This window comes from Ziziphus jujuba, chromosome 11 (genome assembly GCF_031755915.1).
Source record: "Ziziphus jujuba cultivar Dongzao chromosome 11, ASM3175591v1".
NCBI lineage: Eukaryota > Viridiplantae > Streptophyta > Magnoliopsida > Rosales > Rhamnaceae > Ziziphus > Ziziphus jujuba.
Window position 1 is genome coordinate 26,780,898 of NC_083389.1, and position 25,623 is coordinate 26,806,520.

A 25,623-nucleotide genomic window follows, 5' to 3' on the forward strand; every position below is an offset into this window, starting at 1 on the left:
TAAAAAATACGGTTTTAGTCCTGGTATAAAATATCAAAATTTCTCACAAACTTTTCTCTTTTTTTTTTCCATTTTTTTTTTTAAATCTTTTAAAGGCTCTTTGCTGGCACAGGCAGAGAATTTACCTTCTCATATGAAAAAATACTCTTTTTTTTTAATTATTATTATTATTATAGGTGATTTAGCTTTATTTGTCAACTTTGCACCTGTAATATATTTATTATAATTCGCTTTGTTGTGGGTTTTTTAGGGGTAATATACATAATTTTTTGATCTATAAAAGGGGGACAGGTCTCTTCTTGATTTGTTTTGCTGCTGGTTGAATTTGTCTCCAGTCTTACAGGTTTTCACATTCTCTTTATATAATTTTGCAGTTTCAATTTCAATTTCTCATTTTTGCTTCTGTTTTAGCTGCCATTTATGTTTACTCTTTATCCGCTGCTTTAAAATATTGTCCTCTCCATCCAGTCATGCCTAACTTAATAATTATATAAATAATCAACATCCTTGAAACAGAAATTCTCTGACGATTATGTGAAAACAATCTCTACCTTTTTGCTCTCATATTATAGCATTTGAACCTATTAAAGTTAAATTATATTTGAATCCATTTCATTTTTTCATATGACAAAACTACCCGTAACTTTCATTTTTCCTTATTAAAATTGTAAGACTAATAATCAATGTATGCAGAACTATAAAACTACAATAGCATTAAAAAACAATGGTATATCATGATTCACGCGCCTTGCAAGTGGCCCATATTAGTCTTCCTAATATCAATACTGGTCTCTTCTTGGACCAAACGAAAAATAATATCTTTCTGAATTTTTTTTGCATGCTTGGTAAAAAAAAAAATTACTGTGGTAGGCTAACTGTCAAGATCTTAGACTACGATTATACTTCATCAAGGGCTTTACATGACGGACAGAAATGAGCTTATAGTAAATTCATTGAACTAACATCTTAATGCTTTTCTGATATATCAAAATGTCACCTACTTTGGAATTAAGCTATCTGCAACAACACAATGTTTTTCTAAGCTTCTTACTAAAAAATAAAAAAATGTCCATAGTTAATGGAAAGATAAAATATATATATATATTATAAAAAAAGAAGCTAATTTGTTGAGCGTTGAGCACCAAATCCTGGCCAAAAACTTCTAAAGATTGAAACTGCAATTGGAAGAAAACCAGCAAGAGCTATTTGGAGTTGGTCTGAGCTGCTTGTTCTGACAGTAATCTGGCCACTTCGCTTGTTGTTCAATCCAACATGGACAGCCATTTTAGAACTCCTTCCAATGGAAAACTGAGATTGTAGGGCAACTGTTAAAGCCAAATCACTTCTCCACTTCATCAGAGACAAACCCAAACTAGATTGGTTCTGCTCTATAGGGAAATCTTCATCCTTGAGGCGCAATTCCAAGTTGGCTCCATAAGCTGTGTCACCATGAGATCGCACAAGTCCAGCACCTCCTGCTAAAACCAAGCGCTTCCCAATTGCAACCTGGTCCCCAATTACGAGTCCAGGAGCTATCTGTTCACCTAAAAAAGTAACATTTATCCCAGCAGTTGTTCTGTTTATCTTGAAATTTTTTACTTTGGTTTCACCTCTGAGAATGTAAGCAAGCTGCTTTCCCACAGTCTGGATGTCAAGTCCTGCCATAGTTGATCCATTGTCCCCATGCTTCACAGATACAGAGGAATCCCAGTGAATATTAAACTGTTGTTTATCTTTCGTGATTTGAATTGCAAAAACTGCAGGAAATTGACCCCCAACAGCAAGATTTCTGTCAATGCTGACACCATCATACCCGCAATCATGGTCCCAGCCATTATTGTCCACAACTGGCCTCATAAGAAGTTGAGATGTGGGCTCCAAAAATCGATATCTGTAGGCAGGATTGTCTCCATCAAAGGAAGGTGGAAGAGGCACGTCAAGCAAAGCAACTGATTCATCCTCTGGACCTGATTCTTCCTTTTCTTCATCTTCCTTATTGAGACCATAAACATCACTAGCATCTTTGCTTTTGTCCTTGATCTCCTTCAACCTTTTGGTCCCCTCTCTCCACTGTTTCTTTTGAAGGAGCTTTACACGATAATCATACTCGTCGATATAAGCTTTCTTTTGTTCCTTGCTAAGCTTAGCAATCTGTGATCTCCTCAGAGGCCTAAAAGGGGGAAGTTGATCGTATTCATCCTCATCTTCACTGTCAGCATCTGAAACATCCTGCAACTCAATGTCTGAGTCAATATTATTGCCACCCTGATCAGCAGATAGTTTTGGATGAACACGAGACTGCATCAGAGAAGTCAACAAGTAGGGTAATGGTAGGGAGCGCAAGCGGAAACCAGAAGCTTTCTTCAGATTAGATGAGTCTTGAGGCTTTGATATGGAGCTTGCTTCTGATAAGATCTTTATTGAGTAGCACGAGAGCAATAGTTGAGAACTTCCACTAACTCCGTCAGACACATCTCTCTCTCCATTTTTGCCCTTTCCATGCAATGGATGGTTTTCAATAAGGGAAACTGGTTGCACAACATTTGGATTCATCCACTGCAGATCACCAACAGCTAGGCCAATGGACTGTAAAACAACACGGGATCTCTGAGCAACGAAGACCCCGTAGTTTATGGGAAAGCCTGATGGTCCGTCAGGGAGAAACGAAGCAGCATGTGTTAGAGTGACAACAGCATTTCTCCATATTGAAGAACTGAGAGATTTAGTGATTGTCCGTAACAATGGTAAGTCATTTGTACTTCTTGTTTGAGTGTCCAAACGATCAACATAGAGGACAACATCTGGAGGGAACTTCTTTATACATTTGCTTATAGCTGCTAATATCTTTCGGTTCACAGCTTGCTCAACTGCAGAAGATTTCAAACCTGGTGTGTCAATGATTCTGATCTTGACTCCATTTATTTTTCCAACAATCTCTTTCACAGTAGTTGTGGCAGGTTGAAAGGCATCAATCTTCACTTTCTTCTCTCCAAAAATAGAGTTTATGGTAGCACTCTTTCCCACTCCAGTTTTTCCAATAACCAAAATATTCAGACAGAAGTCCAAGTTTATTTTATTCTCAGCTTCAAGATCTAAGGCCATCCTCTCCGCTGATTCAAGAGAACATAACTGACTAGAGCATCTTCCTGCAGTGGAGACCAGCTTGCATAAAACTTGGGAAACAATGGAATCTTCAGGAGAAAGGCCAAGTCTATGAACAAGCCTCAAAAATTTCAATTCCAGGAGTTGCATCTTCTCGTTCTTTCTCTTGTCTTCTTCGCTTAATTTGTCCTCAGACTCACCTAGTAGTGGAGCAGGTCTCATAGAGTGAGGGAAAGAACCTAACTCAGCAGGAGAATCAAGTGCGAAACCTCTTGATTCAACAATACTAGTTGCTGCTTCCAAAAGAGCCAGCAAAGACGTGGAATCGAATAGTTTATTTCCCCTACTATCTTGATCTATTTCCACATTAACCAGGTCCATATTCTGTCCATCAACTGGCTTTAGATGATCCTCAGAATCTTGTGTACCAAAAAGTGAAGAGGAAACTAACCTTTGCCCCAAGTCATTTATGATTTGTTTGGTTGTTTCAGAGATATCAATGAAATCTTCAGTATCTTCATCAGAAACTAAACCGTCTTGTTCTTCTTCAATTGCATCTACACCATGGTCTTCTTCAAGTTCTGCATCTATATTCCCCTTGTGGGCCAAATCGGAACATTGTTTAGCAGACCCATAATCACAATTCAGAGAATTTTCTAAACTATCACGATCACTATCACTGGTTTTAGTTAAAACACCATTATCCACTCCTCCGCTAAACTCAATATTACTGCTCACGCCATTTGCACAAACCACAGTTTCTTCTGCCACATACTTGACTTCCCACCCATCAACATTTGTCCCCATGGAATTTGATTCTTTGGTCTCTTTAACCATGCTTGTCATAGGTTCATGGAATACTTCATGATCATCATACATGACACCATTCTGTTCCTTTAGCAGCTCTGAGTCAGAAAAAACACTAGTTCTTTTTAAGACATCATCAATCCCTTCAGAAACTCCCAGTGACTGTCTTAGGGATGTTGGGTTGTGAGAATCCATGAAATTCAATTCAATAGCGTCCTCCACCGTTTCAGCAAGCTTCTGTTTCTCTTCAACAGAATTCTCAACTTTTACGTCAGGTTCTGTCCTTTGCTCCTTGACATCCTCAACATAGTCCCCTACACCCAATAGCTTCTCTTCATTAACATCCAAAATCCCTGTCCTTTGCTCCTTGACATCCTTAACGTAGTCCCCTACACCCAATAGCTTCTCTTTATTAACACCCAAAATCCCATTTTCATCTCCAAGAGAATCATCTGAAAGTGAATCATCATTAGTCTCTCCTACTACCGTTTCATCTTCTTCTCCTTCATCAACTCTCAACACTTTAATTCTAGGTGCGATACTGACCTTCTCTAAAGAACCTCCATCTTCCACTTCGCTCACCACCTCTTCATCGCTAGTCAACACATTATCATCTTCCTCCAAGGATAACTGAGCAATAGGCCTAACCAGCTTCAAACTCAGCTCATCCACCATAACTGGTCGAACAGCAGGTTTATATCCATCAACTTCACCACTCTCTTCCTCACCCCCAACACTATTCTCAGAGCTTTCTTCGTCTGGGTATCTCACAGAAGGCCTAGAAAGTTCAAATTTTTCAACCACACCACTCACTCCCACGGTTTCCGCAACTGAGTCAGCCACCAACTGCCTCTCAGAAGCAGTTTCAGACTCTTCCCCACTCACAAATACCTCAGACTCGGACCCACTATCACTACCATTGATACTACTACCATAATTTTTGTCAAATTTGTCACCGTCGGATTCAAAATCAGAACCCACATCATCATCAACAGTAAGAGGAGCTCGGATAGGAAGAGAACCTGACAAGGAAGGAGATGGGGTGGAAAGGTTATTTGGTTGTTGCTGCGCTTTGGCGAGTAGTGCTGAGTCCCTTGGTGTTGAAGAAAGAGAAACAAAACGGTTGGAATCCATAGATTCGAGCTTTTCAGTTCCAAACACAAAGAAACACAAACTGAATGCCAAACCCAGAGTCGAAAAGAAAAAAACGTATGATTGGATAGAATGTTTTTTCTTGGTGTTGGTAACTTTGAGCTGCCAGCGGCTGAGATAGTCCCACATGCATAGACTCGGGGACCTCAGGGACCACCACAGAGGAGGCAAATAATCCCACAAAATAGCATTTGGTGCTTCTTCTTTTTTTCACTTTTTATTTATTTATTTTATTTTTTAAATAATCTGCATATTTGTGATGACAAATTGTCAATCTATCTATAAATTATCTCAAAAAAATATTATAATAAAAAACCATATTCTCTATGGTTCAAGATTTTTTTTTTTTTTTCCTATATTGTCGTTTAATCCAATTCCAGACTTGTGCCATGGAAAACCACGTCAACAATTATGTAACAAACACTTGTCCTATTGTACAGAAAGCATTGTAAAAAAAGAAAGCATTGTAATAATCTACTATTCCCCAATTCTATTATCAAAATAAGCCAAAACGATTAGATGTTATAAATCAACACACACAGTTATAAACGAATAAATAAAAAAAATCTGATCTTGTAGCCTCTTATGTTTCCCTTTTGTGCTTTAGCTTAGATTCCTAATAATATATATTTTTGTAGAAAAAGCTTTTCTAAAGCTCTTTTTTTGGTAAACTTTATTAAAGCTCTTGACTTATATGGTTTTGGCTTGTTTAATGATTCTAATTTCTGATTTTTCAAAACTAACAGATTCATATGACCAATAGATAGCTAGAAGAGGCACTATGGCATTGTGAGGTTGTTAAATTCAATATATATATATTTTTTTTATAGCTTTAATTTATCAACTCCAAAAAAAAAAAAAAATCTAACTATTCATTGAGCTGTATATATTACATCATAAAGTTGTGCTAAAAATATATTTTTGAAAATTTTAAGGCTTTAGGGGTCCTAAAGAAGTCCCAACTATTCAAGGCATAATATAAAATAATAAAAAGAGTATCTATTTCCATAAATTTGTTAACGAGGAGAGGCACTATGGTAATATGAGGTTGTTGAATTCAATATGGATATTATTTCCATTGTTTTTTTTTTTGGCTAAAAAAATATTTTTAAAAATTTTCAAACTTTAGGGGTCAAAAAAAATCCAAACCATTCAAGGCATAATATAAAAATAAAAATAAAAAAGAATTATTTATTATTTTAAATGGCCCGAATATTTTAAGTTTATTTTTCAGATTGGGCTTCACAGCGTGAGAAGATGAACCAGTTGGGCAAGGCCCAACCTTTTCAGTTATCACAACGTCGTTAACAGACGGTGCAGATGAGCTGGGCTGAAAAATTCAAACGGCGGCGAAAAAAGCTTGCTTCTTCAAGCATCAATGGCGGGTGCGTATTGCGCCGCCTGCGCCTTCCTCACGCCCACCGTTAGCCTCAACCCCAAGCGAATGAAACTGCTGGTTTTAGCTTCCAGTTCTACTCCCGAGAAACCCACAAAGCGATTGAAGCGAAAGAACTATTTGCGACCCAAAATCTTAAAACCCTCAACTGAACCCTACTCTACACCTACCAATTTTCCCCTCTCCCAGGAAACCCTACAAAACCCTGTAATTCCCATCATATCCCCCGAAATCACGCAGCACGAGCTTCCCGCCGGTGAAAGCGGCGATATTTGCGGTGCGGTTTCTGGAGAAGACGATAAAGTCGACGAATATCGCTTCTCTGAGACCTCTGGAGGATATGATGGTAAAATTTCTATAAGGTCTGTGATAAAGTATGGATTTTTTTTCATTGGAGCTTTTGTGTTTCAGACCATTTGTGCTGTTTGGGTATTGGGAAGTGCTAATTCTGATAAGAGAGATAGGAATTCTGAGAATTCAGATTCGGGAAAAGGGAAAGTTTTGTTGAATGGAAATGGGAAATTTCAACTTGCAAATCTGGGGTCTCACAAGAACAATGTGGGTTATGTGGATGAGTGGGAATTGGACGGGAAAATTGAAGAAATTAGAGCAATGGCACGGGAGGCAAGAAAGTCTGAGAAAAAGGAGTTTAATGAAGGTTCTGGTGTTGTTGTTGATGAAAGTTCGAATTCTAGGCCTAGAACTGGCATTGAGAAAGAGATTGGCGGACGATTGAAGAAGTTGCAGAAGAGGTTGAATTCTGATAGGGAGAAATCATTGGGATCATATGCAAGTTATTTGGGCGGTTCCCAAAAAGGTGAAGCTGGTGTAAATAGGAATAGTTCTGATTCGAGAGATGGAAATGGAAAACTGATCTTTAAGAAGAAATTCAAATTTAGAAGCCCTTCCACCGAGACAAAAAAGAGTCCCAAGGGATTTGGAGTTTCTCAAGAGAATACTGTGTCTAAGAGAAAAAAAGGTGGTTTAGGTGGTGTAGATAAAACAGTGGAAAATGAACGAGTTGGTGATGGTGTTATGGAATTACCTGACAGAGTAAATGAAGAAATCCAACCAGAGGGGGAGGAAGCTGATAGCAGAAGCTTGGTAATTAAGGAGTCAATATTGTCACAAAATAATCAGAAAACAAATGGGGCAGAGGAAATGGGAAATGGAATTTGTAAACCAAGAAAAGGAAGAAATGGTAATGTTTTAAAATTGTAGATGTTGTTATTGTTAGTTTGATCAAATCTTAGCCAATTGTTCAAATACATTGTTCAATTATGAAGCTTTCTTTAATCGTGTTAATTTATAAGGTCTATTTATGCTATATTTTGGGCAGCTAGTTATTTACTTAGTTTGTAGGTATTCTACAGGAGAGTGGCTTAGGAAGGTCTTCAATTGAAGTAGCAAAATCTGGAGCATTAAGAGAATTTGGGGAAGACGGTCAGACCACCTTGAAAGAAGATGAGAGCAATGTGATGGAATTTAATCCTGCGTTGAGTGTAAATGGCAGTCAAAGAAACAGAAAAGCTGAAAACAGATCAACAGATCGTGAAGTCCAAGACAAGAAATCAAACACTGAAACTGATATGTGGTGGTTGAATCTTCCTTATGTTCTTGTACGTAAAATGAAACTTGTCTATCTTTAAATAGTTTGCTCCCTTGCATTGTTTTGGATGTCATCATATACTTTGATTATTGGTTTACACTGTTAAATAAGTGGTTTCCATTGTTTTTAGCCAAGCTCTCTTTGCGACGCATATTATTAACTCCATTGGTGCATGTTATATATCTACGTTGAATTTCAGCCCATGGCCACTGTTTTTGGTACTCAATGTTGATATCTATTTAGCTATATCATTCCAAAGTCAATCTTACTTTGTACGTTATGATCCCAGCATACTAGTGTTATAGTTATGTTATCTTTTATAGTGAAGCTCTCTAAATTCAAAACTTTGGCATGTTAATCTTTTGCATGGATGTTGCTCAGTTATACATGTCTTTATACAATGTTAATTTGTTCTTTTGATACACTTCCATCTGAAATGCCTTGTTATATGTTATGGGATGCATTTATTTTCTGACCATTTAACCATTAAACTGACAAATATCCTACAATAGGTTGTTCTTATGCGTCAAGTTTCTAACCCTGAAGTACCAGAAGGATTTTATACCTTAAAGATTTCTTCTCAGTCACAGAAGCTGGATGATTCTGCCTATACTATAGCTTTTGAGGACCATGGTGATGCTAATAACTTCTGTTTCTTGTTTGAATCTTTTTTCGAAGATCTGGATGATTTCAGGGCTGATGTCATTCCTTTGCCAGTAAAAGTATGGACTCTAATCTGATTCTAGAAACCTTTGCATAGATTGTCTCACTGTTATGAAAGTCTCTGTTCACAACCTAGTAGAGTGGGTGATGAAAGTCTCTGTTCAAGAGTTCCACCTCTATTAAACTTTACACTTTTATAAATATCCAACAACAAGACTTTTGCATTCACTATAGTATGCATACAATTTCTTTGTGTTAGAGTCACATTTGGCAACTTTAAAATGGAATTCTTTTGCAGGAACTTCATGCAGCAGTGAACTCAAATAGATGGAAGGTAATTGTTATAAGAAAAGGGCAGCTTCAGCTCTATGCTGGACAGCCTTTTGCCGATGTTGAGATGGCATTGCAATCTTTGGTGGAAGGAAATCAAATTGATTGATCGAGGCCAAGGTTTTATGAGTTAAAAAAGGGAAAATGGCAACACACCATTCTTGTAGGAGAGTGTACATACTTAATTCTTTGAATTACCAAGTACTGCTGGAAACAAACTCAATTCCAGTGGACCTTCTGACGTTGAAGATGCCATACTAGCAAACCTATATAAGAATATTTCAAAGAGGATTTTATTTTACTACGTGTAGAGAATTTTGTTTTATTATCTTTTTTATGATTCTAGCAGGGACGAATGAAAATGGCGAAGTTTCTTTTTCAATTCTTAATAACCAGAGCAGAAGGAACAAGAAAAAAAATTAAATTTTTATTTATAATAATCTAAATCAAATTTCATCCTGACATTGTTCTTTGTTCCCCAAAGTAGACTACTCATGTAAAAACAAGATTTACATGAAACAACACCAGCATTCTACTACTAAACCCAAACCCCCTACTGAGGAGTAGTAATTTTAACAATGGACTGAACTTGTATCGGAGACAAATTAGACTGACAAAAGTTCTGCCATGCCTCCTGCTTCTGTTCTTCGTTTTCTACAAACACATTGTACGTTGAAATCAAAACACTTCGAGCCGCTTCTCTTGCCTCAGGCAGCCTATCATTCAACAAATCAGCACCCATTTGAACCAAAGTGACCAACCCATAATCTTTCATTTCTTCCAGCCCCTGAATTGATTGACAATCCCAAATCAGTATCAAGAAATTTAAAAGGAAGAATATGGTTTTTAACCATTTTAGCTCAAGTTTGTTACCATCTTAGAAACACAATTTGAGATGGATATAGCAGCCTTGGCTCTGACTCTAGGATTGGTATGGCTAACACAGGTTCGGAGCTTTTGGAGCAGAGGCAGAGGAGTTAAGGACCTCACCATTGAATTCAATGCCCTGTCAGCTTCTTCACACACAAAGCGTTTGTCTTGAGAAGCTTTCAGCAATATCTGCAGAAGCTGTTGACCCACCATAAAATCCATGCCATTTATCAGAGGAAGATGGATAAAAGAGACCAGAAAAAGGAGAAGAAAGGAAACAAAATATATGTAAATAAAGGAGGATTTGGTACACACCAATTGATCAAATGCATTAGATATGGTGGGGTCCAATAACTTGTCACCAAACGCATTGAAAATATCAGAGGAAGCCATAATAGAGGTCTTGCACAAAGCGCTTCTTGGGTTCTTCATAGCCTTGACCAGGACCACCATAACTTTCTCCCTAAAAGTATAGTTTTATGTACATATTACAAAACGCAAGTAGTACTAGATCAATTAAAAGTATTGCAGTTGAATTATTCAGGAAAAATAAACGAAACTAGAGAGAAAAAGTAACTCACAGAAGAGGAACCAGAAGAGCAGAGTGATAGAGTGAAAAACGCCTAGCATCGTTCAGTGACTCGCACACTTTAATCCAATCCTTGGAGTCTAATCCTTCGACAAAGCTCTAAAAATTCAAAGTTTAAAATCAGAAAAAAAATAATTAAAAAGATATGAACCATAAATGGGTTTTGACTGGAAACAAGGAGATAATGAGGGGAAAAAACAGAGACATACTTGAATCTTGGAATCAGGATCTGGGATGGGTTGGAGATTCTCAGAAGGGATATAGTCAACGGTGGCATCGGCAGATGCCGGTAAAATAACCTTGTTTTCGTCATTACCACCGAAATCAGATTGTTTTTGAATCGAAACCGCAACTTTTGCTTGCTTTTTGGGCCTCTCAGGGGTTGTTGGAAGTGCATTATCAATGGGTCTCAGAGCCATCGCCATGGAAGACAAAAACAAAGAATGCGAAGGAAAAGTGGGTATCAAATACTTTGATATTGTGGAGTTGAAGAAGAAGATTGTGCGTTTGATAAAAGAACGAGGGCCAGAAAAGCAATGCAAGAAAGTGAATCTGGTTAACTTATTTTCTCATTCAAAGTTTAAATTTTGAAAGAAAAGTAGATAGTAAAAAAGAGCCGTTGTACTTGCCTTTTGTAACGGTTCTATTTCTGAGGCGGTAGTGTGGAGACACTTGTCTACGGTTGAGAGTATCCATTGGGGAACTATTTTAAGTCTTTATAGGACACTTGGCGCGATTATGTTGATTTTGACTTTATATTATGCTGGTAACGGCTATACTAGAATTGATACGAATTTATGATACACACTCCATCGACAAGCCGTTCGTAAGGTTTAACAAGATTTGAATTGTATAGGTTTTTTTTGTTCAAAGAAAAAACAAAAAAATATGTTGGTTTTGCTTGTATTTTGGGACATAATTAAGGGTGCTTGTATTACCAGGATATAGTTTTTAATTTTAATAATAAGCCTCATTCTTGTTTTTTGCAATAGTAATGAGCCCCATTGAATATTTTTGTTTTTTAAAAAAAATGAGCCTTATTGAAAATGTTTGAACTAGAATATGACATGAAAGTTTAGTTAATCATATGCTTAATATGTCAAAGATTCTGTTACTTTGTGAAATATTGACAATGTCAAAACCCTTTATATTTTCAAAACCATTCATTATTTTTAAATTTTTGTTATTAATTTTGATTATAAAGATGCTTACGAATTCGGTAGTATATTCTAAATTATTATATTTAACCTTAATAATATATAATATTTGGAGAATGTTATTCTAGCTAGCTAATAACAAAATTTATTTACCATTACATTTGATATGCTCTAAACAAAGCTATGTATCAAGCATGCTGGACTTGAATTACAATTTAATTAACATTTAATTTCTTTTTACATATTTTTTTATTTTCCATTTATTAACCATAAAAAATGGGCTAAATCTTCTTATATTTTTGTTGTTCAGTATTTTATTTTTCAACGAGGATATTAAATTAAGCTCTCCAAAAACAAATTAAATAAAGTTGAGAAGTAAAAGGGCCAAAAAAAAAAAAAAGATAGTAAAAAAATATGTATTTCCTACTCTTTTTTTTCCCCCAAAAGATGTATTTCCTACATCTATATAGTATTGTATATAATTCTCTTTACATAAACAACAATATTGTATAGGAACCCTAACAATCTTGACAACATTAATATTGTTGTATATAAAAACAAATGGGCAAGGAACTAGTTTCCCAAAGCAAATTAGAAAATTGATGGGATTTGTTTTTCTAAACATTAAAATCCCTATATGTTTATATTATTTTTGTACTCAAATTAAGGTTATATTTTTGTTTAAATAATTGACATAATAAATTATTGATATCAATAAATATGGTTTTTCTTTATATTATGTATTTGTAAATTTGGTGCAAGACAGAATATACAACATGATTGTAGCATATACCAATAACTTTAAAAATATCATATGAGAATAAATAGGAGTGAATTTTGCGGCTTTCTTTCTTGACTCTGTTTACTGCCAAAAATATTCGCACGTTGCTTCCCATATTGTTTCTTGTTTCTTTAATGTTAAATCAATTTTCAATTAACACAATATTCCTTTTTTTTTTTTTTTTTTCATTAACAGTATTTGAATAGAAAATGTTGTTGTCATCGCACAAATTATGCGCAACAAGTTAAACCAAAACTTAAACTATTTTAAAAGAACAAAATCTTGAAACTATATTCCTAATAATATAGGAGAATAAAGGTATTTTTTTCACAATTGATGATGGTTTACTGGTGAAATTCAAACTAATATGATAGTAATTAATTGGCTCTCATTTATTATTATTATTATTTTTTTTTTTGTTTTTTGAATTTTTAAAACTAACAATGTGTATGAGAATGTAAACCTTAATATATAATAGCTAGCCTATTAATATTAACATGTAAGGCTCACTAAATAACATTTTTCTATTATAATAATTATTTTTCCTTCCTACTACATGAAACCAATGATCAATTTTTCAAATCAATAACAGTCAAACTAACTAGTGTAAATTTTTGCAACTCTATAAGGGTAATGAAAATCCCAGCCATTTTTTTTAGAATTATTTCCTAAAGTATTTTCTAACCATAAATCAAATCGATGATCATCAATCAAGCTGGGACCCATTTATTCCCAACGCATCATATATGTGCGCCGCACACAAGAGTATTTCTCTTTCGGACCGCGAACTGAACCCCCCCCAAAACTTCTAAAACCTCCATCAAATAGACCTGAAAATTATCGAAGTCGGGTTTTTTCCCACAGATCCGAACCACAGGCCAAAACCCAGAAAAAAAGAAGAAAGAAAATCAAAGAGATATATGCAATTTCAATTTTCGGCTGTGAAAAGAGAATCATTTTGGTTTTTGTTAGATGGGATTGAAGCTTTTAGGGTTTTTTGAATCGTGGGTCAATCAATGGGAGCCCTAACCAGCAATCACAAGCGCGGTGAGGAGTCGTTGGGTTTGAATCACGGTCACGTTTCGAAGAAACCCAGATTCTCTTCTTCTATGCAGCAGAGCCCGGGGGACCCACTTGCCGTGTTGTCGTCTAAGAGCGCGGTCGCGAGGTTGTCTCGGTACCCAGCAGCTAAGCGTCCATTGCCGAGAATTCATGCCCCTTGTAGAACAGTGAAATTCGGGTTCAACTCGTCGAGTTCGACCCGAGATTTGGGTTCGAACAAGGAGTACACTACCGACGCCATGGGAAACTTTTTGTTGCAGAAATTCAGTCGGGCAAAAACTTGCGCATTCGAGGCTTGTCGCTTTCTGCAACGGAAGGACAAGAAGGTAATTGAATTGGATACGGAGGAGGTTGAAACTGAAACTGACAGAGCTTCTGAAGATTCGAGCATAGAAGAAATCGAGGTTCTTGAGGAAGATGGAAGGGAAGGTCTTTCCGTGGTATCGGACCAGAGGTCGCGTGAGGCTAATGGGTTTTTGGCAAATGTCGAAAAGTTGGATGCAAAATTGTTGGAACGTGGTAGCCAGCCCTCGTCGTCTTCGATGGCTTCCGGCTTGACGAATTACACTCTGAAAGTCGAGAGTGCAGAGAAGATATTCGATTCATTGTCACTGGGCGCTTCTGCATACAGGAAGATGCTAGAGAGTGTGGAGAGGAGGACCTCAAAGTTGAAGCAGTTGGATTTTGATATTCAATTAAATGAGAGTCGCAGGTCTCATTTTCAGTTACTGCGTCCTAAGAAGAAACCAGAGGAGGTGAGATTATGCTTGTTTTTTTTTTTTTTTTTTGTTTCTTCTTTTTTTTTTCCTTTTTTGGTCAGCTTTGCTCTCTTTTCTGAGGTATCATTGTATATTTGTGCTTTTTGAGTATTACAATCAATTTTGAAACTTCCCTTTTGATGGATTATGTTTATTCCTTTTTAGGATGCCTCGCGTGAAGCTTTTATCCCTCTTACAGAGGAGGAAGAGGCTGAGGTTGAGCGAGCACTTTATGCCAATCGGTAAGATTTTGTGAATGTGTTTCGTTTACTATGGAAAGTTGCTGTCTTGGTACGGTAACGATATTGGAATGCGCTTGTACAGGAGGAATGTCTTGGTCGCACATGAGAATTCAAATATAGAGATTACGGGTGAAGTTTTGCAGTGCCTTCGACCAGGCGCATGGTTGAATGATGAGGTGAAGTGTTAATAGCAGTTCCTTGACTTCTTCAGTTGATTGGCTTTGTGATTATTGAGGTGACGTGTTGATAGGACTCTTACCTTTGCAGGTCATTAATCTCTACCTTGAGTTGCTGAAAGAGCGGGAAAAGAGAGATCCACAGAAGTTTCTGAAATGCCATTTCTTCAACACATTTTTTTACAAGAAGGTTGCTTATTTGCACTATCACATTGTTTTTCATTTGTTATTGTTACTGTACAAGATCTCTCTCCCCTTTTTGTTGCTAAGTTATGTATAAGTTAATTAACTGACTTATTTTACTATTGTTATCTTTAATCCTGAAATTGTTTGGAACACATGGACTATAGTTATGTTGTTGATTTTTCTTTGTCCCATTGTTCGAGGAGCTTAGGATATCTATCTCAATTTTCTTCATTTCTTGAAGTCGTTTATCTTGATATCTCGTCAAATATCCACATTATAAGAGAGTGTTCTTCAATGCTTATTATTTATGAACATTTGGGGGGGCTTTCAAGCTTTCGTGGAGTAGAATATGGAATTGTAGTTGTAGACACCTGTATACCTTTCGTTTTCAAACAGTACGTTTCATTAGAATAGGATTATATTGCTGCTCAAGAATTTGATTTTAAACGTTATTTTTATTTTAGCCAAGTAAGATAAGGAAATCTTTTCTGCCTCCCTTACCCTTTATTGACCTTCATGTTTTGTCTTGCTTTGTGTTGGAAACACTGCAGTGTTGATACTCTTTTTGTGTTTTACTGATATCATTCTGAACATCTATGATCAGTTGATAAGTGGGAATGGCTACGATTATAAATCTGTCAGGAGATGGACTACGCAGAGGAAGTTGGGTTATGGCCTCATTGAGTGTGATAAGGTAAATTTGTTACAAATATCTGTTTTCCTTTGATGTCATACTTCTGTTTCAAATTGGCTTGTTATTGATCTCAGATATTTGTCCCTGTCCACAAAGAGATACACTGGTGTTTGGCAATTATTAACAAGAAAGACAAGAAATTTCAATATCTTGATTCCCTCAGAGGAAAAGATACCAGAGTAATGAAAATACTGGTATGCTTTGTGGTTAGGTCCTATCATTCCTATGCAAGCATTTTCTACCTCAATTTCATAGTATTCCTTTGGACTTATAGGCATTACCCCCCACAGTAGTTTGAAATTTGAATTTGATGTATATTTTTTTGTTCACTGTTAATGTAGTGTGGAATTATTTGTGGATTTATGCTATATGCTAATTACAAAGTTTTGATCATCACTGTTGCTATGCCTGATCATGGTAGATTTGTTAAAGTTTTGAGATTGCATTATAAGCATTTATTTTATTTTAATGGTCATGCTTGCTCATGAGTACTCCTTTAATGATATGATCTCTGAAGACTAGACACATCTTCAACCCTTTTGAGATTGCAATGCAATGTTGGTTATTGCTGAAAATTGTTGTGTGCAGGCTAGATATTATGTTGATGAGGTGAAGGAAAAGAGTGGAAAAGACATCAACGTGAGTTCTTGGAAACAAGAATATGCTGAAGACCTTCCTGAGCAAGAGAATGGGTATGCTTCACTTGTGTGACTGATCTTGTATTTCTGACCATGCAAAAGAAAAAGCAAATTGTTTCTTTCGGTTCTGAACGACTTATGCACCCTTTTTCAATAAACAGATTTGACTGTGGCATGTTCATGATTAAATATGCCGACTTTTATAGCAGAGGTCTCGGGCTCTGTTTCAACCAGGTAAAAGGGACACATATAAAACATGCTTCTACTTGGTTCAAGCACGTTTATTGAATTGAATCTGTTCATTTTGTTCTTGTAGGAACACATGCCCTATTTTCGATTGAGGACAGCAAAGGAGATTTTAAGACTTAGAGCAGACTGATTAGATTTATAGGAACCATCACGAAAATGCATAGTCAAAAAGGCTTAGAAAGTGGATCCATTTTTAGTTAAATGGTTTTTTGTATGTAAATAACATTAATTAAAGGGTCAATTTTCATCCACCTTTTTTGAGGTTTGATTTAGATACAATTTGATCCCTCTAATTTCAAATATATCATAACCTGCTTCAGATTTAAAAAAATAATCATCTTCCTCCTGTATTGTTTCATCATACACCCCTCGGAATTAATGCCATTCACTCCCATTTGCTAAAAATGCTGGTTTTAAGTTTTAAAAACACGAGGGATTAAATTGTAATTAATCTAAATCTTAGGAGGTTCAGATGAAATATTCCCTTGATTAAATTGTATTTACAATATAAATATATATATATATATATTTTTTTTTCTTTTTCCTATTTTTGGCGTTGAATGTAGTCGAGAATTTTGGCTTGAAGAAGGCTGTGGCTTTTTGTTTACGACGAAAAAACGCATATTTGAAGTTCTTAAGTTGAAAAGTCTAAAAGAAGTTTAGATTGTAGAACAAAAATAGGAAGAATACTAATAAAATATAATATAAAAGATATAGACATCGATGGACTTAGGGGTTTCAAAACTCAAAAAAGGGAGGGGAAAAAAAAAAAAAAAAAGAAAGGAAGGAAGCTATTGCTGTCGTTGTAATTTTATTTTTGCAAGCGGTTATTAGATTTTCTTCATGCATACTTGTATATTTAATTATATATATACAAACAATAATTTATAGTAAGGGATTGTCTAAGATGATATAGTAAGTGTTAAGAATTGTTATACAACATTTGAATTAAATTCAAATATTAATTATTATTTTATTTATTAACTCTAACTAAAACAAAAAATTTCTAAAAAGAGACTTCCACTGTGTGTGTGTGTGTAAAGTTTAACATGTATAACATAAAACAATGATCACTAGAGAAATTGTATTACCGACTTTGAAAAGAAAGGGTGAAATGATACTTTTCTCTTGTTCTTAGTAAGAGACATTATCAGATGCTTTGCAAAATTACTGGTCTTAGATTGTTTCAGTTGACTTTGACTTGGTAAAATCAATCAAATGAACAAACAAACTTCATGCAGCATTCCATGCCAAAGAAATTGACAAGGTTAATAAAAATGAAAAACAAATCTATTGCACCTTTTCCTTTTCTTACTTTTTCCTTTCCACTTTTCCTAAAAACATGTAGAAACAAATTCCCAGTCACCATCAAAAGATAGCCATAGTTCACAACCCATAAGACGTTGGCAATGACACATGAGGCTTTGTCTAAACAATACATACGAATTGCAATGATCACTGACAACAGACGTTTTTCGCAATTGCAATTGTTTAGGCCAGAAGCCTAGATGTAAGCAGCCTCAAAGTCCCGCACGCTCTCCCAAATATTTCAGGCAATAACATACACACGTGTGGCCTTAACGAGGAACTCTTTTCCGACTTAGTATCTCCTGCTCTTTCAGTCTATGCTGAAACCTTGCAAGGCGAGCTTGAAGACTAACCAGACCAGCAGCCTTGCGAGAGAGCACAAAGCTCAACTGGGTAACATAATTGTCAATGAGACTTCCAGGCTGGTCCACTTCTGCCAACAGTTTCATCTCCTGCTGATTGGAAATCATACAAGATTAGCAATGCCTCACTGATTAAATGTTCAGATCATTGTCTCTAACCCACTCTTCAATTACAGGAGAAAAATTTACAACAAAACGCGTCCAGTGAAAATAACCATAATTTCACAGGCATTTCCAGGTAGATCTGGAAGTTTGTAATGAGATTTGAAGGGATTTTTCAGGGTGATAATGAGAATTGACATGCAGAAATTAAAGTAACAAAATAATAATAAAAAGGTCACACATGAACAAAAGAAACATAGAATACCATTTCAAGAAGATGTACTTTACTTACCTTAATACCATTTTTAATTCAAAATAATTTATGCTTAGAAATAGTTTAAAAGATATATATTCCTTGAGAAACACAGCATCTATCTAATCTTCAAAAATCACCAAGACACAGAAATTTTTGCTTACCTCCCTGACAATCTCCATTGTATCCTCAATCTCTTTTCTATGAGCAGCAATTAAGGCCTCTTCTTCCTACAGGAGTCACAAAAGCATAACATGAATAACAAAAGGCATACAGAAAATAAAGACAAAATAAACAGTAGCAATGAATGAACAGCACCACATTAAAAACTAACCTCGAGTATTGCATTGATATTACTATCAGGAGTTTCAATCTCATGTTGTCTGGATCCAATAGAGGTAGTGTTATAATTGCCCACATTATGTTGCTTACTGCTTGTAGTGGAGATATCTGATCCGCTACTATCTTTTTTCAGCCAGCCCCCCAACTTTTCTGATTTTTCATCCCTAGCTACTTTTCTACGAGGTGGTGACACCTTTGGCACTTTTTCTGAATCAGCTGTGTTCTGAGAATAAGAGTGCATCTTTTGACTATTAGCATCAACATATGAAATTTTATCAACACGCTCCCTATCCATGGAACCAGAAGCCATCCCTTTTTCCTCTCGCCCATTGAGGATATAAGTAGATGACAAACTTCCAGCCTGCTTGTCAAAATCAGCACTAGAGTTGTTTAAGAGGTTTTCTTTTTCCACAGCCCTTCTTCCCATGTCTGCTACCTTCACCTCTTGACGTTGCTCATAAACATCATCTCCATCACTAGAAACCAGTTGAGATGATGAAGATGAAACGTCCTTATTAGTTGGTGGTAATATATTTACAGCTTGTTCCTTTTTAGCATTTCCACTTTTCGACAGACTTTTTACCCTGTTAATTTGATATTCAAATTCAGTTCAAGTCGAAATGGTAATAATTGACTGTTATCCCCAAAAAAAAAAAAAAATTGCTTTAAAATCTTGCAACAGAAAAATACATACCTATCTGCATATCTCAGAGTATTGAGTGTATGTTCACATGACCCCGCATTTGGTGAAATACATGAAATCATGACAGTCCTTGAATTCCCAACAAAGGAATCACGAAGAACTTCTGTTAGTTTACTTCCACGAAATGGTATATGTATTTGGTCATTGTCCAAAGCACGAATGCACTCTTTAAGAGCCAAAAGACTCTTGTTGATTTCTGCTCCTTCAATTCTGCCATAAACCAAATTGATCATAAAAAATGCAATAAACTTCCAGGGAAGCAATATATGCCAAATATAAGCTAGAAGTAGCAGCAAGGTGCTACAAAATTGGACAGCAAAATCAACAAGCACTGCAGATTTGAAGATTAGATGTCATGAATGCCCCCCAAAAAAAATTTAAGGCAATCATCCATTTTCACAAATTGTATGGGTAATACATGCAGACATCAAATCAATCAGACTACCATACTGTTTAGTGGCTAATTAAGTAGTCATATATGCTTCAAGTGACAGACCTCTTCTACCAACCTAACATTTATTTTCAGCAGGTAAGTGGTATACTAACAGATTTCAATATATGCACAGAACATCTAACAAACATTGACAACATGATACCAAACATCAGTACAATATATGAACCTAGGAAAATGCTTTCCTACACCACAACCTGATAACAATTAGCCACAATTAGAAATGTAAAAGGAAAAATGCCAAAATACTTCTCTCTTTTTCGATTGATTAAAAATCACACACACACACACATCGAGAGAGAGAGAGAGAGAGAGAGAGAGAGAGAGAGAGAGAGAGAAGAAGAAGAAGGAAGAAAAAAACCTAATAATGTCAGCCAATTACCTCGTTTGCCGGTCATTATCAGTGGTGTCAGCACCTCTTTCACTGCCAGCAAGATCAATGAAAGAGATTTTCCCCACAACTTTTCCACTTCTAGAATCATTTCCATCATTGTTCCTCCTGGATTCTTTTACTTCACTGTGCTTTTTAATAGCAAGTTGTAAGATGGCATGTGACCTGGAAGACTCCTCATTGGCACCAGTAGACCCTGTACTTCTAGCTGCATTACCCCTTTCAATATACTCTTTAACAATTTGCACATCTGATACCTCAAATTCTTGCAAGCCAACAATGCAAACTTGTTGTCGTCCATCTTCTCTCATGCAAAGTTTCCTATCAGGAAATGTTGAAGCCAGTCATTTCAAATATACATTGACAAAAAAGACAAGTAACCACAGATATGTGTACACGGATGGAGATATGCATAAATAGAAGCATGTTCACACAGAAACAAAGAGAGAGACTAACTTTCGCTCACTGAGAAGATCAAAGAGTTTTCCTCCATATATCTCAAAGTAGCTAAGCCACAATTTAAATCTCTGATTGCGATAAACTGGTTGATGCAACAATCTAACAAGGTCTTCTGCAGCTCTGATAGGTAACGGTTGCATTGTGTATGTCTTACCACTGCCTGCATTCAAAATATCTTTAGTTTTAATACATTATATTTTATCCAAAATGCCAATAAAGGTTTCCACCCAGCAAAATCTTTTATCCAAACCTTTTTTTATTTTTTATTTTTTTAGGAAGTGCCAAAGAAACATAAAGCCACAAAAGGATAAGTATACAAACCAAATATTGCAAATAATACATCTCAATTCAAAATAACTATACAATAATTTTATGCCATTTTTCAGATCAAAGTTTTGAAAAAGAAACAGAAGTTAAAAAATGAGTAAAAACATTTAAATATACATTTATTGATAATCTCACTGGTTCCAAAAAGAGGGAGAGAGAGAGACAAGAGACACAAAAGTACCTGTTTGACCATAAGCAAAACATGTAGCTTTTGTTCGCTCGAAAATAGTAGGTATAATAGGTTCCACAGTAACCCGGTAAACCTGTTTCAACCACCACCAGATGCATTAATACCATCATGATATAATTAGATCGAAGGAGAAAGACAAATTTACATTAAAAAAAAAAAAAAAAATGCTCCAATCCCAAAATGAAGCTTTATCAAAAACAATCAAAATCAAGATTTTCACATATATTTCATATCTATCACAACGAACAATGCAGTGTCAAATAGCATCATCAATCTCAAACAGAGGTGTACCTCATCATTAGTAACATGCTCACCAAGAACAGCATCAAAACAGAACTCATGCTTCTCCACATACGCAGTCAAGTCCACCTAGCAAATAAAATTTCGTTGTATAACAAGACATTAGAGAGGGAAAGAAAGATGACAATATTGAGCTATTATCAATTCAAACACAATATAAAGTCAGCTAGCAGTCATATGTAACAGAAGGTGCTCTATGAAAGCAAGAACAAACCTTTAGTTTGGGTTCATGGACAGTCAAATAAGCATTATCATATACGCTTACAATATCCTCCTCTTTCCGAGAAAGCTCCTTCTTGTTTAAGGGTCTTTTACGTACCTTGAACCCATAGAAAAAAATTACTTTAAAAATATATTTCAAAATCATCAATCAGCTGTATGAGCAATGAGGGATGAGTACCAGAATGACAAAGTTATAAACAACAACAATCCTACACTTGCATAAAGTGTAAAGTATGAAATTTTGGAAAATGCACAGCCAATAAGCAGATGTCAAAGTTGACATATGATATAAAGCACCAATCAAATTGAATACCAAGTCTAAATAAAAAGAACAACAACACTCATGAGAAAAGAAGTGTTCTCACTACTCTTTATTATACAGCAAGATAACCGGTTGATAAGCATCTTCTTCACATTAGAATTCTTTTAAAAAATGAAAAAAAAAAAAATATATATATATATATATATATATATGCACCATCACAAGTGTATATGATGTCCCCAATGCAGATAATCTATCTGAATTAACACATGATAATTAAAGAGATTAATAAAAACAAATATAAGTACACATGATAGAAGAAAAAGAAAAATATTTGCATACATCAAACTCTCATACATGGAAGTTCAATCAATATGACTGAATTGTTTGTTTGACATTCTATCATTTTTCTATATATCCATTGTAAAGCCAACATACCACAACTTTGATCTTAGCAACATTAGTTTCCTTCGTGGTCTCTTTTTCATTTACAGGTAACAGAATAGAGGTATCTATATCTGGCTGCACTCTTTGCTGCCTGCTAGTTGTCACATTCAAATCGTTGTCAAATGCTCTTGTGCCATCAGGCATGAATGGCGATGGCTCAAAGGGTTCTGACATAACATGCTGTACAACAACATAAAAAACCATGAACAGAGGATAAAGGAAGTATGGAAATGAAAAGTTTTGCTCACACAAATAATATAATTTTAATTTCCTAAGTAGGAACCAAATCATCAACCAAATGCAAAGAACCTTAAAGGGACCTACCTCAGATAAAAGTTCTGTGTCATCCATAGCATGTAGGTCCAACAGACCAGCTCCAAAATCCCCTCTAAACTCAGGAGAATAAAACCCATCTGATACAGCTGCCCCACTTGAAGTTTGGGCTGTAGGTGTATACGGCTCAGAACCAGATTCCCCATTGAAATTCAGATTTCGCATTAATTTGAAAAGCCGTTGTTTCTCTTCAGCAGATTGTGCTCCATAACCCTTTAAAAATGTCATTTTATCTACTTGTTACACATCTAACATTAACACAAAAAATGCTCAAACCTAGACTCTGGACTGTCATAATGCAGCGTAACCAAACTAGTTAATTCACTAACAGTGAACACGCACAAAAAGACGATGCTATTGTTAGTAAAGGAATTATGTTTCAAAGTTAAGAACTCAAACATATTAGCAAAAGTATGCTTCATCCAAACAAAAATTTTCATTTCTACCAAAACACAAAAAAAAAAAAAAAGGAGAAGAAGAAGATGATGATATTCCAAAATGTGAAGAAATCAGCCCTTAAGTAATCCCATATAAATTAGTCTAATTAATAAAATTTTGAAAAAAAAAATTACTAAATTTGGTAAGAATTGAAACAGCAATATCTATAAAAGTAAAGTTAGAAATAAAAAACATAACAATATAATATCTCGTAGCCATGAATTAAAAAACTGTTTTTCTGGATTTAAGAATCGTATTTCCAAACAATTTCTTGTTTTTTGAACTAAAAATCAGTTTTTTTTTAGTTGATAGCCAAGCAAGTGCTAACTTTCCCATCTATTCGAATGGGCAAATTAGAAGATAATCAAATGCAATAGGTGTAATACCTGCATGAGAAGGTTGGGGAGGAGGCGATTATCAATGCCAGTAGAAGCCAAGGGTGAAGCCAGATGCTGCAAACCAGCGGACTGGAGCCAGCGAGCCATGACGGCATCGCCGGCATCACTTGCAGGGCCTGCATTGTGCAGAGAGCCACCGCCGCCGCCGGTGTGATCGTACAGAGCCGTGGCCGCAGCGGCATTGCTCTGCTGCATCTGGCCACCCATGTGGCGCTGTGATCGTCTTTGAGGAGCCAACTTTTCAAGATCTATGTACCAACCAACCGCTATTCACCACAAACACAAAAATTTTCAACAATTAATTAAAAATTTTAAAAAACAAAATCAAACTTTATAATTTCAAAAAAAAAGAACAAACAAAAGTGATCCGAACAAGATATTTACTCACAAGGTGGGGAAAAAGTTGAATTCAAAGCAGGACATGAAAGGAAAACACTTTCTTTTTTTTTTTAAATGGAATTCTCTTAACTCCTCAGAATCTGCAATCCCAATCGAACTCCGATTTTCAAAATCGAAAACAGCAGAAATAGAAGATTCTTCTAAAACACCTCGCACATTTGACGATCCGAAGCGCAAACCAGAATTAAGAAATTGGAAATAAAAAGGCGAATCGAGATCTACGATTCCTAAAATGCTGTGAGAAATTGGGGAAAAATTACTGATCAGATCTGATACCGAAATGAGATAAAAAAGCAAAACCCTAATTTGGGTTTGTATAAGAAAATGGCTTCCCCAAATTCTTCTTCTCTCTCAATTTCTCGGCGATGATAGCAGAGGGGCTCCACCAGAGGCAGTGTACGCTTCCTTCATATGATGATATAATATAACTTCTTTTTTTAAAAAAAAATATATATATATATATATATTTACTCAAAAAAAATTATATATATATATATATATATATATTTACTTATTTATTTTTTCTTTAATTTTGTGGAAGATAGAATTATGTCACTGTAATTGGTATGATTATAATTTTCAAAAAATTATTAACCGGCTATTTTTAAAATTTTGGCATAATTACTAATTCATCCTCACCGTCAATTTTCCGATTCGTCATATTTATTATTCATGCATCCTTTTCAGTTGTCCTGTACGACGAGGCGTTTCAATGTGTAGATGAGCTCAGTCTTGGGGGTCAATGCGGAATTGACGAAAACACCCCCTTTGGTTTTCTCATTTATTTTATTTTATTTTATTTTTTAGTTGTTTTTTTCAAATTTTATTCATTTATATCAAATGGGCTTTTTGGATATACAACCACTTTGCTATATTTTCCTGGGCATTTTATATTTCAGTCTATCTACTTTTAAAATATTCGTATTGCCTAGACGGCAATTAAGGCAAATACAAGACAGAAAAAGACACATGTCTTCTTTACGCTAAGTCAACCTTAATTACCAAATAGCCCATGTGGATTTGGCTTTATTTTCTCTCTTTTTGGTTGGATTTAGATATTTTTTCCAACTTGGATACCCACCCAAAAGAACCCAATTAAAATATGGCACCAAAGAAAAATAATAATGGTTAAATCATACAAACAGTAAATACAATTACATAAAAATCTATCCAAAAAAAAAAAAAATGAACAAAATAACCGAAATTAAAGCCAACAATATTTGTAGGAAAGGGCATTGGATTCTGGTATGACAAAAGAGGAGATGTTGAAAGAGTGTTTGATTGGGGAGGAACAGATTGCACGTGAAACCCATGCTATTTGATCAGAGTACTTGTTGGAGTTGGACAGGAGCTCTAATTTCAGGGATTTGTGGGGTTCAATCTTATTCTCTTTGAGGCTCTGAAAATTATGTTATTTAGAATAATCAAAAACAACCCTCAATGTTCAAACTTCCTTGCAATTTTTGCAGATTTTG

General features: G+C 35.5%; 5 protein-coding genes across 6 annotated transcripts; 2 read left to right on the plus strand and 3 right to left on the minus strand.

Annotated features, from left to right (window-relative positions):
- Window positions 1–921: 921 nt before the first annotated feature.
- Window positions 922–5,379, minus strand: LOC107433171 (translocase of chloroplast 159, chloroplastic). The gene has a single exon (XM_016044429.4). It carries the CDS (start codon window positions 5,188–5,190, stop codon window positions 1,120–1,122), a length of 4,071 nt encoding a protein of 1,356 aa, XP_015899915.4. The 5' UTR covers window positions 5,191–5,379; the 3' UTR covers window positions 922–1,119.
- Window positions 5,380–6,316: 937 nt separating this feature from the next.
- LOC107433118 (uncharacterized) lies at window positions 6,317–9,363 on the plus strand. The gene is made up of 4 exons (XM_016044369.4): window positions 6,317–7,658; window positions 7,820–8,076; window positions 8,579–8,788; window positions 9,028–9,363. The coding sequence occupies exons 1-4, from the start codon at window positions 6,440–6,442 to the stop codon at window positions 9,166–9,168; spliced, it is 1,827 nt and encodes a 608-aa protein (XP_015899855.3). The 5' UTR covers window positions 6,317–6,439; the 3' UTR covers window positions 9,169–9,363.
- A 100-nt stretch (window positions 9,364–9,463) lies between these two features.
- LOC107433119 (uncharacterized) lies at window positions 9,464–11,139 on the minus strand. Its single transcript, XM_016044370.4, has 5 exons — window positions 10,728–11,139; window positions 10,511–10,617; window positions 10,245–10,392; window positions 9,933–10,127; window positions 9,464–9,846 (listed from the first exon to the last, which is right to left on the minus strand). The coding sequence occupies exons 1-5, from the start codon at window positions 10,941–10,943 to the stop codon at window positions 9,613–9,615; spliced, it is 900 nt and encodes a 299-aa protein (XP_015899856.3). The 5' UTR covers window positions 10,944–11,139; the 3' UTR covers window positions 9,464–9,612.
- Window positions 11,140–13,221: 2,082 nt separating this feature from the next.
- Window positions 13,222–17,008, plus strand: LOC107433130 (ubiquitin-like-specific protease ESD4). 2 transcript variants are annotated; one of them, XM_016044382.4, is made up of 9 exons: window positions 13,222–14,273; window positions 14,442–14,518; window positions 14,601–14,694; window positions 14,786–14,884; window positions 15,485–15,574; window positions 15,649–15,768; window positions 16,163–16,266; window positions 16,374–16,446; window positions 16,529–17,008. In XM_016044382.4, the coding sequence occupies exons 1-9, from the start codon at window positions 13,473–13,475 to the stop codon at window positions 16,589–16,591; spliced, it is 1,521 nt and encodes a 506-aa protein (XP_015899868.3). In that variant the 5' UTR covers window positions 13,222–13,472; the 3' UTR covers window positions 16,592–17,008. The 2 variants fall into 2 exon arrangements, with proteins under 2 accessions (XP_015899868.3, XP_048320824.2); XM_048464867.2 differs by lacking the exon at window positions 15,649–15,768.
- Window positions 17,009–17,616: 608 nt separating this feature from the next.
- LOC107433154 (kinesin-like protein KIN-13A) lies at window positions 17,617–24,569 on the minus strand. The gene is made up of 13 exons (XM_016044410.4): window positions 24,138–24,569; window positions 23,738–24,015; window positions 22,905–23,126; window positions 22,572–22,760; window positions 21,864–21,968; window positions 21,641–21,718; window positions 21,341–21,422; window positions 20,830–20,992; window positions 20,365–20,694; window positions 19,523–19,741; window positions 18,821–19,412; window positions 18,651–18,716; window positions 17,617–18,221 (listed from the first exon to the last, which is right to left on the minus strand). The coding sequence occupies exons 2-13, from the start codon at window positions 23,954–23,956 to the stop codon at window positions 18,039–18,041; spliced, it is 2,448 nt and encodes an 815-aa protein (XP_015899896.1). The 5' UTR covers window positions 23,957–24,015; window positions 24,138–24,569; the 3' UTR covers window positions 17,617–18,038.
- Between the last annotated feature and the right edge of the window lie 1,054 nt (window positions 24,570–25,623).

What these genes read in the sequence shown, in the direction of transcription:
- LOC107433119 (XM_016044370.4), bottom strand. Translation starts at nt 10,943, where the DNA reads ATGGCGATGGCTCTGAGACCCATTGATAATGCACTTCCAACAACCCCT. An exon ending in GCTCTTCTGGTTCCTCTTCT is followed by an intron (nt 10,393 to 10,510) that starts GTGAGTTACTTT and finishes CTATACTTTTAG; the next exon opens with GGAGAAAGTTATGGTGGTCC. An exon ending in CAAATTGTGTTTCTAAGATG is followed by an intron (nt 9,847 to 9,932) that starts GTAACAAACTTG and finishes CAATCAATTCAG; the next exon opens with GGGCTGGAAGAAATGAAAGA.
- LOC107433154 (XM_016044410.4), bottom strand. Translation starts at nt 23,956, where the DNA reads ATGGGTGGCCAGATGCAGCAGAGCAATGCCGCTGCGGCCACGGCTCTG. An exon ending in TCCCCAACCTTCTCATGCAG is followed by an intron (nt 23,127 to 23,737) that starts GTATTACACCTA and finishes ACATTTTTAAAG; the next exon opens with GGTTATGGAGCACAATCTGC. An exon ending in GATCTTCTCAGTGAGCGAAA is followed by an intron (nt 20,695 to 20,829) that starts GTTAGTCTCTCT and finishes ATTTCCTGATAG; the next exon opens with GAAACTTTGCATGAGAGAAG.
- LOC107433171 (XM_016044429.4), bottom strand. Translation starts at nt 5,190, where the DNA reads ATGTGGGACTATCTCAGCCGCTGGCAGCTCAAAGTTACCAACACCAAG.
- LOC107433118 (XM_016044369.4), top strand. Translation starts at nt 6,440, where the DNA reads ATGGCGGGTGCGTATTGCGCCGCCTGCGCCTTCCTCACGCCCACCGTT. An exon ending in TGAATCTTCCTTATGTTCTT is followed by an intron (nt 8,077 to 8,578) that starts GTACGTAAAATG and finishes ATCCTACAATAG; the next exon opens with GTTGTTCTTATGCGTCAAGT. An exon ending in TCATTCCTTTGCCAGTAAAA is followed by an intron (nt 8,789 to 9,027) that starts GTATGGACTCTA and finishes ATTCTTTTGCAG; the next exon opens with GAACTTCATGCAGCAGTGAA.
- LOC107433130 (XM_016044382.4), top strand. Translation starts at nt 13,473, where the DNA reads ATGGGAGCCCTAACCAGCAATCACAAGCGCGGTGAGGAGTCGTTGGGT. An exon ending in CCAGAGTAATGAAAATACTG is followed by an intron (nt 15,769 to 16,162) that starts GTATGCTTTGTG and finishes TGTTGTGTGCAG; the next exon opens with GCTAGATATTATGTTGATGA. An exon ending in CTTCCTGAGCAAGAGAATGG is followed by an intron (nt 16,267 to 16,373) that starts GTATGCTTCACT and finishes TTCAATAAACAG; the next exon opens with ATTTGACTGTGGCATGTTCA.